General features: G+C 36.8%; 2 protein-coding genes across 5 annotated transcripts; both read left to right on the forward strand.

Moving 5' to 3' along the window:
* The first annotated feature begins 834 nt into the window (after positions 1-834).
* On the forward strand, positions 835-4,682 carry dnajc22 (DnaJ (Hsp40) homolog, subfamily C, member 22). The gene is made up of 4 exons (XM_082146118.1): positions 835-1,008; positions 2,341-2,907; positions 3,940-4,232; positions 4,363-4,682. The coding sequence occupies exons 2-4, from the start codon at positions 2,367-2,369 to the stop codon at positions 4,543-4,545; spliced, it is 1,017 nt and encodes a 338-aa protein (XP_082002244.1). The 5' UTR covers positions 835-1,008; positions 2,341-2,366; the 3' UTR covers positions 4,546-4,682.
* Positions 4,683-5,650: 968 nt separating this feature from the next.
* Positions 5,651-16,559, forward strand: ikzf4 (IKAROS family zinc finger 4). 4 transcript variants are annotated; one of them, XM_082145368.1, is made up of 8 exons: positions 5,651-5,768; positions 7,814-7,868; positions 8,388-8,492; positions 8,603-8,908; positions 9,019-9,201; positions 10,634-10,786; positions 11,910-12,041; positions 12,903-16,559. In XM_082145368.1, the coding sequence occupies exons 2-8, from the start codon at positions 7,826-7,828 to the stop codon at positions 13,697-13,699; spliced, it is 1,719 nt and encodes a 572-aa protein (XP_082001494.1). In that variant the 5' UTR covers positions 5,651-5,768; positions 7,814-7,825; the 3' UTR covers positions 13,700-16,559. The 4 variants fall into 4 exon arrangements, with proteins under 4 accessions (XP_082001494.1, XP_082001496.1, XP_082001497.1 ...); XM_082145370.1 differs by having other exon boundaries at positions 9,034-9,201; XM_082145369.1 differs by lacking the exon at positions 5,651-5,768 and adding an exon at positions 5,794-7,615 and having other exon boundaries at positions 7,818-7,868.
* Positions 16,560-17,307: the final 748 nt, after the last annotated feature.

Raw genomic sequence — 17,307 nt, forward strand, 5'->3', positions numbered from 1 at the left:
GATGTAGGCCTAATAGAACATATGACATTTAAAAAAATTAATATATTATGTATTAAAAATATGAGTGCACATGCTGTTTCTAATAATAATAATAAAAAAGAATTCGAAATATATATATATATATATATATATATATATATATATATATATATATATATATATATATATATATATATATATATGAGCCAATGAGCGCAAATGATTAATATATCAAAGTATCATATTTAAAAGTTTGAGCTGTTTTAACTGAAAAGAACTTGCACTGACATGAACTTGCCTATCTTAAAATATATCAGTGCTTTTGTTTTGTCTCGATATGCACACACCAGTAATGTTTTATGGCACATTTTAAAAATCTTAAATGTCCTAAATTAACTAAGGCCTAATCCTGGCTTAATCTAACCAGGCCTTTATGTCCTAATGATGGAATATTTCACATTTGAAAAAAATTTAAAAATAATAATAATAATGAAAAAAGGAGAGGGGAGGGGGAGGTATAGCAACATGGCTGTTTCTATGTTGTTCTCTATTTAAACCAACAAAGATGGAAACAACAATAATCCAAATGTACCAATGTATACTGTTTAATGTTTAATGAACAATGATTTGTACTGACCCTATACTTTTGAACAGTAGTGTATATTAACAGCAAAGTGTTTAAGGTTGCAGTCTGAGCAGCACAGCATGAGTTACTCTTGCAAAAACAGTTTAGTCCAATTAATTTTTAGCAAATGTCTAATGTTCTGTGTCTTATTTGTGTCCACAGATGTGGTAAATCAAAGTTTACTCTTTATGACCCGTGTCATCATCAAACCAAAGTCCATACAAGCGCAAACACGGAAGTCCATAGGTTACATTATTTTCAGAAAGTGAATGATTTAAATTTTAAGTTAACTTCAAAGCTGTGATATATTGCATGCATTCTTACATTTTTAATTCTGACCTTGTTGTAGGAGTCGTCTAAAACTATTTGATGTATGAATGAAGCTTGATCTCTCAGTCCCGCAGGTAAGAGAACAGTGACATGTTTGATTTTATAACTTGAAAGCCAGTGATATTGGTGATATGAGAGAGAGACAAGAGACATTATCAAAACCATAATTCACCCCCAAAATAACAATTCTGTAATTATTTACTAACCATCATGAATTCCAAACCTGTGTGAATTAATTTCTTCTGTGGAATACCAAAGGCGAAGTTATATACCAAAATATGCTCTTCTCATTCAATAAATGCAGACCAAGGAATGTCAAGTTCCAAAAAGAAAAAAGCACCAAAAAAGCAATTATAAAATAAGTAATTACGATTTATATGCTATATTCCAAGTCTTACATAAAAGCTTTGAATGAGGAGCAAACAGAATTTTCATTTTGTGAACTATTCCTTTAAAAACTGTATAAGATCCACATGACATGCTTGCCCCTAATTTATCATAAAGCACTTTTCATAATCATGTTATAATCTGCTTTAATACACTGAAAAAAATGGCCTTTTGATTTTGCTCAGTTTTTTAAGGCAAGTGTTTACAATTTATCCTAATTTTAAACATGCATTTTTAGTTGCACTTAATCAACTGTTTTAGCCTAGTTATATCAGCTCAATTATATTGAGTAGATTTTGATTTATTCAAGTCTGTCCTTTAAAGTATGGAAATTACATTTATGCTGTACATTTAAAAGTTACTTGCCATAGTCTTTGCCATAGACCTTAGTCATGTTAGACGCCATATTGAATTTAACGGTGATGAAAACGAGGCTGTGAGGGATAGACTTTCCGTCTTTACAATGGCACGCACTGCGTAAAGGTCCTAGATCATATAATTCTCACAACTTCTAAACTTGTTTAATGGAGTTTTTGTCTACTGAAAGTTTTTTTCAGAAAGGCATTTCGACAGCTGAACAATCGGATTGTTGTTAAACAACTGTACAATCCATTGAATGCACTGTATTCTATCTCTCACAGCCTCGTTTTCTTGTCAAAAATTAAGTATGGTGCTGACTAAGGTCTATTGTACAGTTATTGCTCACTGAGTGAAGCAACACTCATTATATTAATTAATGTAGCCACCTTTAACTAATTCATAAACTAGTCTTGATGATAAAAAACACAAAAACAGAAACTCAATCTGACAACATTTACTCTCCTGATCCAGCCATATACAAAGCATTGTGGGAACTAGTTTTAGTAAATTCAGTTCATGTATCCCCAACACAAATTGATTAAGTAAACTTCAATTTGATATATTTAAATGTATTGAACAATGAAATTAAGTTGAACAAGCAGCAAAAAAAAAATCATATTTTTCAGTGAAACATTTTTTCCTTATCCTTCTTTTTCAAGTTCCTGTGCGCAGCTAGAATGACCTCATGGCTAAAAAGCTCCTGATCACATATGCCTTGTGGGCCATGGGTGGCCCACTTGGCCTTCATCACATTTACCTGGGCAGAGACAGCCATGCCCTTCTTTGGATACTGACCTTCGGTGGTTTTGGCATCGGCTGGGCAAGGGAGTTCTTCCGGATCCCATCGTATGTGAGCGAGGCCAACCATGAAGCAGAGAGAGCCCGTATTAGACATCCACGTGCCACTCCGCCACCACCAGTAGGCCTGATTCGGTTTGCCGGTCAAATTTGTGTTGGTATTTACTTTGGCTCGGTGGCTTTAATAAGCCTCAGCTCTCTTAGCTTCTTCTACTTCCTAGTGCTGCCATTGAGCATAGGTGCAGGTGTGCATCTGGTGTCCTCTGTGGGCCAGCAGACCTCTGACCTTCAAAAGACCTTTGTTACGTGCATCATCACGTCTTCCATCTTCTACGGCAGCAATCTCTCACCTCTGCCCATCAGCATAGCCGCCAGTGTCACCGCTGCGCAGCACAGCATGTTCAAACCTCCGAGGCCAGAGCCACTGGGTGAGATGCACTATGTACATTTTGGTGACACTCTACAATAAGGTCTCATTTGTTATAGTTAATGCATTCACTAACATTAATATTTGTTAAAGTCACGATGAAATCAAATTTAGCAAATCTTGTTTTTCATGTAATATTGCACTATAATTATTATAAATGATTTATCTGTGCACATCATTTTCTTTAAAATGCATGTGCCCTTGTAATCTTTAATCAAAATAACTTACTGAGTCTGACCCTTTGCAACTACATCAAGTCCCGCCCAACATTTTTTCTTGTTCGAGAAGCCGTTTCACCTGGATATACGTCACAGCAGGGAAGAAAAGACTATGGCAACTTCCCTTTCATGGCGACTTAAATGTTACTTAATAAAGAAAATGATATGCATGTTAGTTCACAGTGCATTAACTAATGTTATACAACGTTTGATCAGGTGAACGTAGTAAATGTTGAGATTAACATTAGCTAATATTAATAAATGCTGTAGAATTATTGTTCGTTGTCAGTTCATTTTAACTAATGTATGTAACTAATGTCAAGAAATTAAACCTTATTGTATAATGTTAGCCATATTTTATAACGTAGTGGCCAAAAGTGATGTCCAGCCTAGGAAAATCGACATCTTCACCCTTTATTCAAATTTATTTATTTATTTTTTAAGATTAAAGCATATTGCATTGTTATTAACACATGCAAAAACAAAAGAGAACCAACAAAATATTAATAACTGATTATTATTATTATATAACTGTAATAAAATCTGTAGTTCGCCTTTTTTTGCAAAATAATTATAAAGTCATTTCTCTGACAAAATTATTTTCCCCCAAAAAAGGCAAACTATACAGCTACCAAGATTGGTGTTTTTTGTTTTTCTCCCATATATATACACATATTTTGATGGTTTAACTTCTAGGGTCATTAAAAACAAATATCCCCTTTGGTCACCACTTTTGGGAAATATGTGTCAATCTGGTCTTACATCATGTGCAAGAAATGTGTTTAATTAACCTGGTTTGTGTCAATCTTCCCAAGGGCCTCGTCTGTATCGTCTAAGTTTAGGTGTGCTGGCTTTCTCCGCTCCGCTGGGATACTCTGTTTTCCACAACACCACAGCCACATTGTACTACATATCGGACTGTATAGCGGCCCTGCTTGATTTCTTCTGGTTCCTTCCATGGCTCAAAGGACTTCTGGAGTATTTTCTGCTGTTGCCATATCGTCTGTTATGTATCCTGACAGGAGGGGGTTTCTACGAGGAAAGCTGGAGGAAGATGCTGGAAATAATTCTTAATGAGTATAGTAAAAAAGAAAGGGAGGCGCTGAAGGTGAGTTCAGTACAGTTTTAAGTGGTCAACAGGGAATCAAACATTTATACTTTTCACTTTGTAGTGTTTTACATATAATCACAAGGTAATTAATGATGTTTTTGTCATTATAATGTTTTCTTACAATCAGATACTATCATTGCCAGAAGAAGCTTCTCTGGAAGAGGTCACTCGCAGCTACAGGGAACTTGCTAAAGTGTGGCATCCAGATCACAACCCCAAGAAGCAAGAAGAGGCACAACAGATGTTTATTCAGATCCAGGAGGCATATGAGATACTTCTCGACAGACACAAGACGAGACAGAACAAATAATCTTCTGAGGAAGAGGACATATACCCTTTAGAAGGCTCAGATTTAACTTTCACATACCCAAGAACAACAGGCTTTTTTATTTCATAAAGCCAATTTGGTGGAATAAACGTGAAACTATCTAAACAAAAGAGTTTTTCATTTTTGTTCAGAGAAATTCTCCTCTTAGGACAATTAAGGATTCTCCGCCATCTTGTGGTAACAGTATGAATAGAGTTGTTTCAAAAACAGGGGTCTTCCACACAATCCACAGTGATTCGGCGACCCCTGGAGGGTCTGTAGTGATAGTGCAGGGGGTCGGACAATTATTGTTTGTCAAACTATTTTTTAAGAAATAAATGAAAATATATTAAACAAAATGTATATACATTAATAGTAAATATAACATATAACATTTCATTGTCCCCCCACATTAAAATGTATTCAAATAAAATGAATGTAGGCTATATGAGAAAGTATATGAGTAAATAGTAGAGTCTCAGTAAGTATATGACTCTGTACATCAAAACAGAGTATTTTGCAATGTACATTAACATGGTACTAGGTGCATGTTACTACAGGCCAGGCTCAAAATGCAACACACAAGCCGGTCACTTTGACACTTTGGAGTGGATCTAAAATAGAATATGAATAATGTAGGCCTACTATAATAATAATAATCACACTAATTATATTATCAATGGTTTTACAAATTTTGAATTTCATAATGTATATTTTTTACATAAACATTCTAATTCATAGAAAATTCTTTTTCTAACACATTCAACAAAATCCCCATAAATAGACATATATTACCTGTTTGACACAGAGAAAGAATTAGGCTAAATTCCTTACAAATATTAAATTGCTTAAATAAAGGAAGTTTTATTCATGATAAATCTTAGTAAACACATACGCCACTTGTACTGACACTACCATCGAAATAGCAACATCAACACTAATAATAATAATCATTATGATAATAAAAATAATATTTGGTATTTGTAGCTTTTTGCAGGATTTTGTTTTTCTAACCTGTAGCATGAGGATCGATGCATTCGATAATCCCTCCCAATCATGGATTTGAGAGGCAGTTTTTCGGTTATAGGTTATTCGGGCCTGTATCCCGGCATGGGCCCGGAAGTTGTTTGGGGTTTCAGGTAAAAGATCCCGGAGATGCTGCCTTCGCTAGAGAAAACAAACGGCGCTTCTGCTGTATAAATATTGCAATCACAGTCGATCGTCAGGTAAGAAAAAATATTCACCGTGCAAAATCAATGGCAGTTATTCAAGGAAAGTGACATTAGGTCAGGTAACTATGTTCGGATTGGGAGGGTTTACACGGCTAGACTCATCTGTCGAGTGCTGGGTGCCATAGCAACGCCAGCGGGCTCTCAGGAAACAGAATTCTGCTTTAGTTTGTCGCGTCTAAAGATCGACTGTATTTCACGCCCGGAGGCTGCCGATCGGATTGCGTTTTCAGCAACACTTGTTCTTTCGTTTGTGAGTTAGTTTAGCGACGTCTTTGCCTTATTGTGAGCTGTCACGTCTCGTTAGCTGGTTAGCAGCGGTGGCTAGCTAGTGTTGCTCCAGACAGACCGGATTGACATGATTCTGCGTGCTGTCAGTCCTCCTCTACAGCACGATGGTGTATGTAAAGTTACTAAACATACGAGGGCTCGTGTTCTCGTCGTCAGGCGTTGTTTTCTGGTGTGACTGCAGACAGACAGGGCTGTTTCGATTATTGCGTTAATTAGACTCATTGACAGCTCTGTGAATTCATGAGATCTGCCTGTTGCAGCTGTGAATGGTTTAACGTTATGTCTCTTACGACACAATGAGGTCTTACATTTCTGAAGGCCTGTTTGTTATTAGATCATGTAGTGTCCATAAAGCCGATATAAAATAATAGCTCGACTCTGTAAGAGTCCATATTTATTATTTATATGAGTCCATATTTATTCATGGTTTGAAAGAACTGAAAAGAAAGCAGTTTGTCATCTCATATTATAATAGCATCAGCCTGCACCTGCTCTTTATGACATCGGAATGTGTTTAAATTATGTTTTTTTATTTTATATCTGTGATCAATTATGAGCCACAATTATTAACCATGAAAAATTAATAAATTATAGAATTATGATACCATAGGTCTGAAGTCATTCAGAAGGAGTTTTTAATTTGGTTCCAAAGTGTATTATAATGCATAAACAAAATATTTTCTATTTAAATATTCGTGGATTTACACAATCTGAGTAAAAAGAAATGTTGAAGGCTTAGTGTTGGTAAAAGTGTCACTTTTCCTGTTTAGTTCAAACGCCTTGTGCATTATTTTGCTGTTAGTAAATGTATGATGTCTGTTTATCTCAAATTTTAGTTTGTGTATTTCATAATTTTCTGTTGTGAATGGAGCAGTTAAAATGAGTCAACTTTTCAAATTAATTACACAAATTAATTTATTCCCACTTGCATGTTGTTTAGGAAAGTGCAACGGTGGTTTTTGTTGTCATTTGGGGTTTTATGAATTTTTTTTTTACATAAAATGGCCATTGTACCACAAGTAGTCTTTAGCCCTACTATTTCCTATCATCTAGAACTGTATGTGTGAGGGGGTAAACCTTAAACAATATCAAAGATTTTGGGGATACATTTGATCTATAGATGTCCAGAAAACATGCTGAAAGGATGAAACTGCTTCTTTATATCCGAGTCAGATGTGACCACAGATGAGTCAAATAGTTATTTGTATAAAACCAAATTATGTAATTTTAATATGTGTTGCATTTAAAGCCTATTTCCAATACCAAAGCGATAATATGTGGAAATTTCTGAGTAATAGCAAATCATAACAACCCCTGCATTTTGCTTAGTATCATCATTGCTTTAGATGTCAGCCTGTGCTCTGATAGGTCACAAGATAAAGGGAGGGCAGTTTCTTGCACACTGCGCTCTTCATTTAAGACCAGAATTCTATAGAATGGACACTCAATTACGCTGTTGAGTTAGAAATGAGATCTTGACCAGTGTGTATATCAATTATTCAGCTACTTAAACCGTGCAACCACACAGGAAAGGGAGAAATAACAAACTGCAAGTGAACTACCAAGTTTCTTTTTTCACATGAAATCAGATGAGCCAAATATATATATATGTAATTTAATGTTTTTTGATTGCACTGTATTATTGTAAAATGTACTAATGCATATCTTTAAAAACTTGCTTTGCTATTTGTTGGCAATGATGAAATTGTAAGTTGGTAAAACAAATATTTTTGTATGATTTCTTGGTACAGGCAGCTGCTGTGATGATGAATGCTGACGATTGCAATGGCCGTTCGTACATGTCAGGTATCTTTTTAAGTTCTTATTCTTTTGTTATTTTTATAGATATGCATGTAGCTAAATATAGTCGGTTCCAAATGTCAATGACCACACTGAGATCTGGGATATTTTTTATATATATCCACTGCTGTGATCCTCATGAAAGAATCCAATATATCTTAAACATATTTTATTGAATTGTGCTGGTTTAAATTCTCTTAGGAAATGATATTCCTAATTATATAACAAACTCTTTTGAAGACATCTTTGACAGGGTGAACTCCAGAGTTTTTATTCAATGCAAACTTTAAAATACTTATTTAGGTCCTTTTTTGTTTTATTTTATTTTTCTATATTTTTGATTATAATATTTTAAACACATTGAATTAAAAAAAATCCTGAGACTTTCAAAAAAAATTAATTCCAATGAAACTTTTCACTCAAACTGTTATGCCGATAATATAATTTCTAGTGGAAATTTGGCATGAAATGAGAAAAAATACAAAGGTGTATTTTAAGCCCCATTGTACTTGTACATGTTTTCAGGTAGTGGAGATTCTTCAACAGAGCGGGAGTTTTTTGCAGGGCTGAGAGGTCCCACCGTGAGCACACCAAACAGTCAACAGTCCTCACCCAGTCGCTCACTCAGTGGTCAGTGTCTGTCCATTAAACGCACTTTAACATCTTAGTTTGAACAAGTTCTGCTTTAGGTAAAAGCATTTGCCAAGTCAATAAATGTATAACTTTATCTCCATGCCCAGCTAACTCCATCAAGGTGGAGCTCTACAGTGACGAGGAGGCAGGTGGTGCTCCACTGGCGGAAAGGAGAGTCGGGGAGAAGAATGAAGGATGGAAAGATGAAAAGGGCGAGTTGGCTGAAGATGGTGGAGTGGAGATGGTCGGAGGTACACGAGGACAGGCTGGGAGCGGCTGTGGAGAGATGGCCAGCTCTGAGCCCGCATCCCCTGGTCCCATTCGGCTGCCCAATGGGAAACTTAAATGTGATATATGTGGGATGATCTGCATTGGACCCAATGTTCTAATGGTGCATAAACGCAGCCATACAGGTAAGTGCTTTTTCACTGACCCTTGACAAAAAAAGACCAAATATATAAAAAAAAATGTCAGTTTGAAGATATGTGCTGCTGTTTTTTTGCGCCGGTGGGAAAACTGGTAGTCTTGGTCTCGGTAGGTGAGCGGCCATTCCAATGTAACCAGTGTGGGGCCTCCTTCACTCAGAAGGGCAACTTGCTGCGTCATATCAAGCTCCACTCTGGCGAAAAGCCCTTCAAATGTCCCTTTTGTAACTACGCCTGTCGCCGCCGTGACGCCCTGACAGGACACCTCCGCACCCACTCCGGTGAGCCTTTGTGGTTTGAGAGAGGCCATTTGCGAGAAATAAAGAGAAGGAAGGAGAGAGAACTTTGTGGCTGGAAAATAAATGGATGGAAAAGTGTGTGGGATGGAAAAAGCCATTTTGATTTGCCACAGAGCATAAATGAATAGTCAAGGTCATGTAACCTACTTCTCTTTTAATGTAAGTGGTGATTATTTTTGCTGCCTAGAATTTCCTTTTAAACCTGTTGCTCTACTAGAGCTTGTGCAAGCAGACTAATAAGTGTGAATAAGACATCATTGATCGGTTATATAATCACGTTTTTTATTCAAACGAAATGCAGCGGTCTAGTATGACATTTAGAGTATTATGAAAACAGGAAATCCTGCTTGTGTTTTTGAATGATGAAGAGCATTCACCTGTAGTGCCTAAGGTCCTCTGAATGAGAATATTGCAGATATTCAGAGAAATGACTTGATAGAATAATGAATTTCTCTGAAATGACGCACATCTCTAAAGCTAAATGGACAGATGTGGTCTGTAGTTTTTTCCTCTTCTGTTAACGTCATAGATGAGCAGCGTCATTTCGTTTTTGGGGAAATTGTGACAAGGGAAATTCTGTGGTCTGACGAATCCTGTACCAGTAATTAGAGTATTCTAATGTAATTATATTGGAAATATATTACTATATTATATATCATAATATATTATTATTTATTATAATTATCTGTTATATATAATATACACTGCCCGGCCAAAAAAGGTTGCTGTTTAGATTTAAATAGGCAAATACTTAAGAGTCTATGAATGGATCATTATTGCAGTGATTATTATGTTTCTAGCGTGTTATATGTTTGTCAACAGTTCTTCTGACCCTGATTGATGGAGTAGCTTTTCATTTCTTAAACAACCATGTAGGAAGACACATCATGGCCATATTCCAAGATGATAAAGTGACAAGATGCATCAGGCTCAAATTGTGAAAGAATGGTTGGGAGGGAGCATGAAGAATCATTTTCACACATGAATTGGCACCTCTGAGTCCAGACCTTAAATTCATTTAAAGTCTTTGGGATGTGCTGGAGTCGACTTTACAGAGTGCTGGACATTCTTGCTTTGTCAATACAAGATCTTGACCAAAAATAGATGAACCTCTTGATGAAAATAGATAGTTGTTGTGGTGTTATTTCCATCAAATAGGGTTAAAAGAACTGTTGCCAAACATATAACATGCTAGATGATCACGGCAATAATGATAAAATGATTGACTCTTAAGCATTTCCCTATTTAAATCCAAACAGCAACTATTTTTTTGGCCAGGCAGTGTATTATTTAATAACTTTACAGGGTAACACCTTAGATTAACCACAGCATCAATACTGTGTTATTGATGTTTGTTTACATAACACATAAGCAGTGTGAAATGCATTCATATTCTCCCTCCACGTTATTTCAGTGTCCTCCCCTACAGTAGGGAAGCCCTACAAGTGCAGTTACTGTGGCCGCAGCTACAAGCAGCAGAGCACCCTGGAGGAGCACCGTGAGCGCTGCCACAGCTACCTACAGAGTCTGGACCACCAGCCTGCTCATAACACACAACCTGCGCACGGTAATGCCATATTTACTAACACAAATGCTTGGGAGGTCAAAACTAGCAGTACTTTGGATATCAAGTTGACACTAAATTGGATGATTTTAATGGATGTCTTTTTGCAGTTACTTACTTAATTCGTCCAAGTGCTGCCTGACAGGAGGCTGCTTTTGAAAGCTCACCAGTGTTGTTATGTGCATGCTCTGTGAAGATCACAGCTGGTGATGTAGCTGCGCACTTTAACGGTCCAAAGCACTTCTTGATTAAAATACATGCTTTAGAGAGGTATTATTGTAAACACAGAGAATCTAAACAGGTGGTTGTGTGTAAAAATATTACTATGCTGTAGGCCTTGCAGTATGAGCTAAAATGTAACCTAATATAACCTAACCTTATGTTGTTAATATGCTGAATTTTATTCTTAATTTAAATAACCTGCTGCTCAGTCAAACTCTGAGAGCATTGAATCAATATTAATGTGCATAACTAATAATCATATATTTAAGACTCTGCAAAAATAATAATTTTAGTAATTAATTTACATTAGACTACTTGTGATTTTCATTTCTTTTTTACTCTTATTAATAAAAGTGTACACTGCCGTTCAAAAGTTTGGTGTCAGTAATTTTTTTACAGAAAATATTTTTTACTCAGAAAAGACATTAAATTGATCAAAGTGACAGTAAATACATTTTATATATATTGTTAGACAATTTCAAATAAACACTGTTCTTTTGAACTTTTTATTCATCAAAAAATCCAGAAAATAATACTAAGAAGAAGAAATGTTACTTGAGCAACAAATCAGCATATTATTCATGTGACACTGAAGACTGAATGAATGACTTATGAAAATTCAGCTTTGCCATCACAAGATTAAACTGTATATTAAAATTGATCAGTTATTTTAAATTGTAATAATATTTCACAATACTGATTTTACTTTACTTTTTTATCAAATAAATGCAGCCTTGGTGAGAGATTTCTTTCAAAAACTGACCACAAAACTTTCGAACGATAATTATAATTATATATGGTTTCAATACCATATTAAATGCTGTGGTATCAAAATTGGTGTGATATAATCAAAAACCCACACCATTCTATTATAATCATGCTTCTGCGTGTGGATTGTCTTCAGGTGAAGAGCCCCATAATGTGGAGATGATGTCTGAACCACTGATCCAGTCCTCCTCAGAAAAGATGACCTTCATTGATCGGCTGGCCAATAGCATCACCAAGAGGAAGAGATCTACACCCCAGAAGTTTCTGGGTAGGCCCATTTCTTTGAATACCTATGCAGAAGAGTGATACCTGAGTTGTGAGCTTGTGAACTGTATGCAGAGAGAAAGACTGGAGATTTTTTTTAAGTGATAAACATGCATATTTGTAAGGTTTGAAAAAATTTAATCAGTCTGTTTAATGATCGGTTGTCAATATGACAACGTGTTGTTCAAGATATATATATAACCTATTGTTCAAAAGTTTGGGGTCTGTACGTTTTTTTTACAAATGTTTTTGAAAAGAGGCTCTTATGGTCATGAAGGGAATATTATTACAATTTGAAATAAATATTTTCTATTTTAAAATAGTTAAATAGGCGAAGCTGAATTTTCAGCATCATTACTCCAGTTTTCAGTGTCACATGATCCTTCAGAAATCAGCCGATTTGCGAAATTGCTGATTTGGTGCTCAAGAAACCTTTATAACTATTATTATCAATGTTAAAAACAATTGAGTTGCTTTTTTCTTTTCTTTTTTTGTGGAATCTGTGATACTTTTCTTTAAATTCAGGATTTTTTGATAAACAGGAAGTTCAAAATTCAAAAGTCTCTTGTAACATTATAAATGTCTTTACTGTTACTTTACAATGCAATGTATATAGTATTAATTTCTTTTAAAATAACCAAACCTTTGAACAATTTTGTATTACTTTTTAAAATATAATATTTTAAATAATTTATTTTAAAAAATCTCAATTTGTAATTTGCTGAGTTTCAGAGTTTTGTTTCTATAAATTAGATTTAGAAATAGTATAGTAACAATATTATTAGTTATTGCGTAGATGCAAAAACAGAATAATTTCAGTGCAATCTAATGATCATTATGATTATGATGCTTCCTGGCTTTCTAGGTGAAAAGCACATGCGACTGAATATATCCGAAGCACCTTATGAACTCGACCCCAATCCTGATAAAGAAGGGGACATGTTGCTGTCGCACCCCGAGGGTGACCCCGCTGCTTTAGCAGGCATGGGAGGGCGTTTCCTGCGGGGGCCGAGAGGAGGCAGCAACGATGTGGATCCTTCCCGGTCGCTGCGGATGCCCCCCCACTCCACCTGCATCTCAGAGTTCACCCCAGTCATCAGCTCCGTCTACCCTCATATAACCTCTCTAGGGCAGCGTCTAAACTGTGCAGGGGGCATCTCCATGGGCCTGGCCGGGAGGGAGGCCGGCGAGGGTCACGAAGATGCACCTTCCACCCGCAGCCACGCCGCCTCGCCGAGCAACGGTTACCAAGATTCGACAGACACTGAGAGCATGGTGGAGGAGCAGTGCGTCATCACCTCGGTGCCACCGGGAAACTTGAACCACCGTGGGCGCGAGCGGCACAGTCCTAGTCACGCCAAAGAAACGGACATGGAGGGGGACAGGGAGAAAGGGATCCCTGGGGGTTTACCGACCAAGGCGAGCCCGCGCTCCCCGCTAACGAGGGAAGCCATGCAGGTGGTGGATGGGGAAGGGCGGCCGGTGCGCTCCTTCCGCTGCGAGCACTGTCGCATTTTCTTCCTGGACCATGTCATGTTTACCATCCACATGGGCTGCCACGGCTTCCGCCAGCCCTTCGAGTGCAACATCTGCGGCCACCGCAGCCAGGACCGCTACGAGTTCTCCTCGCACATTGTCCGCGGGGAGCACCAGGTGGGCTGAGGTGGGCGGAGGTCAAGACTGGGGGGGAGATGTACAGAGCGTTGTATGCTGCTTTGAGATGGCGTCATGGCGTCTAGTTCGGTCTGCACCAGATTGGGGCACATTAGCACTTGCTTTTATAATTAGCGGACATCCGATTTTCCGTCGAAGGCTAATCGCTTAGGTACGAGCATCAAACGTGCAATTGCATCCCTCGTTAGAGGATGACAAGTCATATCCTCCGATTGCACTCCTACACCAAGTCATTCATCGCAAGAAGCAGCTGTTTTGCTTTAGAAGTGCCTTACTTCGGTGGGGTTTATTTTTTATCAGTTGGGAAGAGAAATTCGAGATGTGAGAGTAGGTCTATACCCATCTGTTTGGTGGCGTTTACATAGAGTCTGCCTCTTGAAGAGAGAAAGACATTGAATTGCTTAGACGTCCAAAGTCTGGACTGTTTTATCCAGAGTGGTTTTCCAAAGTTTCTGAGCCTGTTAAACAAGAAATCTATGCCTAAGAGTATTCACACTAACTTTGTGCTCTTTTAGGATACCTCGGTGGGACTGTTGAAATTAGGCGACTCAGGGAGGACACTGCTGACAGAGAGGGAATGGAGAGCAAGCAGCGTGAATTGCAAAATTGAGGCTGGAGTATTGGTATGTTAGCCATATAAGGAGCACAGACACATATTGCCTTAATCGTTGCTTTATATGAACCCTGTACGAGTTAGTTTTAGAATTGCACATGGTTTTTAATGCTGGACCATTCCGTAGGTACAATGCAGCCTGAATTCGGGTAACTTCGAAACAAAGATGATACGTCACTCTTGGGTCAAATAGGATTGTGGTTAGGCCAAGGCTCGGATAATTTTATTGCTTTCTAAAATGTATGTTAATGTTTTATTTAAGAAAGGAAATGAACTTGAAACATTTGCCTTAGTTTTTGAGTCTACAACCTCTGTCCAGAAAAGAAAAAAAAGTTGATTTCCTTGTGCCTCAGATCTTGATTGTCGTTTCAACTTTATCTCAACCTCACTTAAGTGGCGATAAAGATTTTGCCTATCAAATCTATTGAGGTTTTTTTAAATAGTTTTTGTAGTACGAAGTCCCCGCCATCCATCCTCTGCCATGCTGCGAACACAGTGAGCCACATTATGGTTTTTAGATGCGGAAAAGAAGCCTTAATATTCTGGTGCAGACCAAACACAGACCTATGTTGCATTCCGTGAATTTGAAGACGAGTGAAGGGGAAGGGTTTTTACCTCAAAAGGAGGATTGCACTTTTTCTAATTCTGCTTAAATGTGAGTGTTTTTGCTGGGGCTGTTGGGAGGGTTTCGGACAGGCGGGGCGGCACCGGGCGGGAGGGTGATTTTATTCAAAGGCTTTAGGGGAGCAGACACAGTAATGACTGGTAACTGAGCTTTGAAACATATTCTTTTGTTTTCTGAAATTGCTCTATTGCACTGATTTCTGATAAAAATGCTATTTAGAGAAAACAAGAAACAATTTGATACGAGAACACGTTGGTTATAAAGACCAGATGAACAGTGTGGTGTTTTTAAAAACAATTCTATAAAGGCTATTTTCCTAATCATAAAAGGGGTCACGGTCATTTAAGGATTCAAAACTGAACATTTTCTCCTTGTGTTGTAAAATTTGGTGCTTGGATGTTTGTGTGACTTCTGCCCTTGATATTGGACTTGTATCCTGTACGCTTGTCCTGTGTGGTCATGTCCCATATGAGTTCATGCATACGGTACTCTCGATCCCCACTGAGTACAAACTGCTGCTTGAATTTGAAGGAAAGGACTGAAATATTGTTGTAGAGTTACGTACCGTCCTGCCAAGATATATTGTGGCCTGTTTTATCAGCGGATCTCACTTGCACAAACTGAAACGAAACTAAAGCACCAATGAGAGAATTCTGGAGAATCTCAAAGAGTTGTTTTGTTTGATTGCTTGTACATCTTTATGTGACGTGGGCTGTGGTTAAGGGTACTTGGATGTTGTAGCATGTGTGTATCACTTGACCTTGGAGGTGGTCAGCTGTTTCCAAAACTTGCTTGTGTGTAATCCACTGACCCTACATCTTTTCAGTTACTTTTACAACATTTGTAGGCCTCTTAATACGTATGCTTGGATTCACTCCAGTGCAAGCCTACGGAGTACAGTATGAATGGATCGAAGAAGTGAAATTCAGTATTTACAAAGGTTAGTCAGTGACTTTGCACCCTTCATAGACTTTAATTTTTTTTTCTGCTGACATAAATTTATTTACTTGAAATTATGGCAAAAACCATATATGACACTTAATGCACTTATCGGTCAAAAAGAAATTATTTAATGAATTCTACCGAGTGTGTGAATGAGAGAGTTTGCATGTGTACTCGTTTGTTTGCTGGGGTTCTGCAACTGTTCTGCTTGTGAAATACTAGCTGCAATTTTCCCTATTTCCTCTAAACCAAACCAGGCTCTTTTCTGCACCATTTCATATTTCTTATCCCCAAGGTGTGATGAACTCAATATTTTTAAACGAACTGTGAAGCAACCATAATGAGCAGCAACCGAGAAAGAGAGACCTAGCATTTTGGGGAGGCAGGGATCAAACTCTCTGTCATTCTTGGGCTTTATCCCTGGGTTCAATGTTTTTAAATATTTTGTGAGAAAAAAAATGTATATGACAAAGAAAAACTCTTTACCTCAAATTTGTTAAAATATAAAAAACTGCCTCATGTTCTATAAAAAGGTGTGTTGGTTTCAAGAGGTATTGTTTATTTGATCTTGTTTTTAAAGAGTGTAACCCAACTTTAAGTTGAAGTAATTTTTCATGTCCAATAAAGTAATATTTGTTGTAACTTCTGTCCGCTTACAACTCTAAACACTTGTTCTCTAGTTTCCCTAATTCATGTCCAGTCTTGATCAAGTCAACAAATAATCGGTCTATGAATTGTTTCTCTACAGGTTCAACATGTGGTCAAGGTGGACATTTAAAGTGACTGCTCACCATCTTTAACTGCATTTTTTTTTATTTTTGTAGTGCACTTAAATAGTCGTGCAGTGTGACGGATGAATTTGAAAAAGAACAAATATTCTATGTGATCTCTAAATTAATATAAGGACAAAATGAAATAAAAACAATTTTTGAAATGACAATTTAGTATAGCATGTACTATAAACTATTTAAGGCATTTTTTCTCAGTTCAGCCAACTTGTTTTAGTGCAGTATTAGCTCAGTATTACTATATTATAGTATTTATATATATTTTGAATGACCTTTTTTAGAGTTTAGTTTTCACTTTTTACTTAGTATTTTTGTAGTTTTTAGTTATAGTATTTGTAATTGTCTAGATTCTAGTAACTTAGTTTAGATTCTCAATGTTTTTTTTTGTTTTTTTACGATAATGCGGTTTCAATTCTATTGTAAAAAATATTGAAAGACTTTACTTACATTGAGCAATGTTTTTTACAGCATTTATTATTTATTAAAAATTCAATTTTTCATGATAGCATTCATTAATGTTAACAGATACATTTGATTTTAAAGTAGTTTATAAATGTTAAAATGACCATTTAGATTAATAAATCATGTAGAAGTATTGTTAACTAATGAACAAGTGTTTTCCTATTGA

Source organism: Leuciscus leuciscus (assembly GCF_965113295.1).
Source record: "Leuciscus leuciscus genome assembly, chromosome: 18".
In the NCBI taxonomy this organism is placed as follows: Eukaryota; Metazoa; Chordata; class Actinopteri; order Cypriniformes; family Leuciscidae; genus Leuciscus; species Leuciscus leuciscus.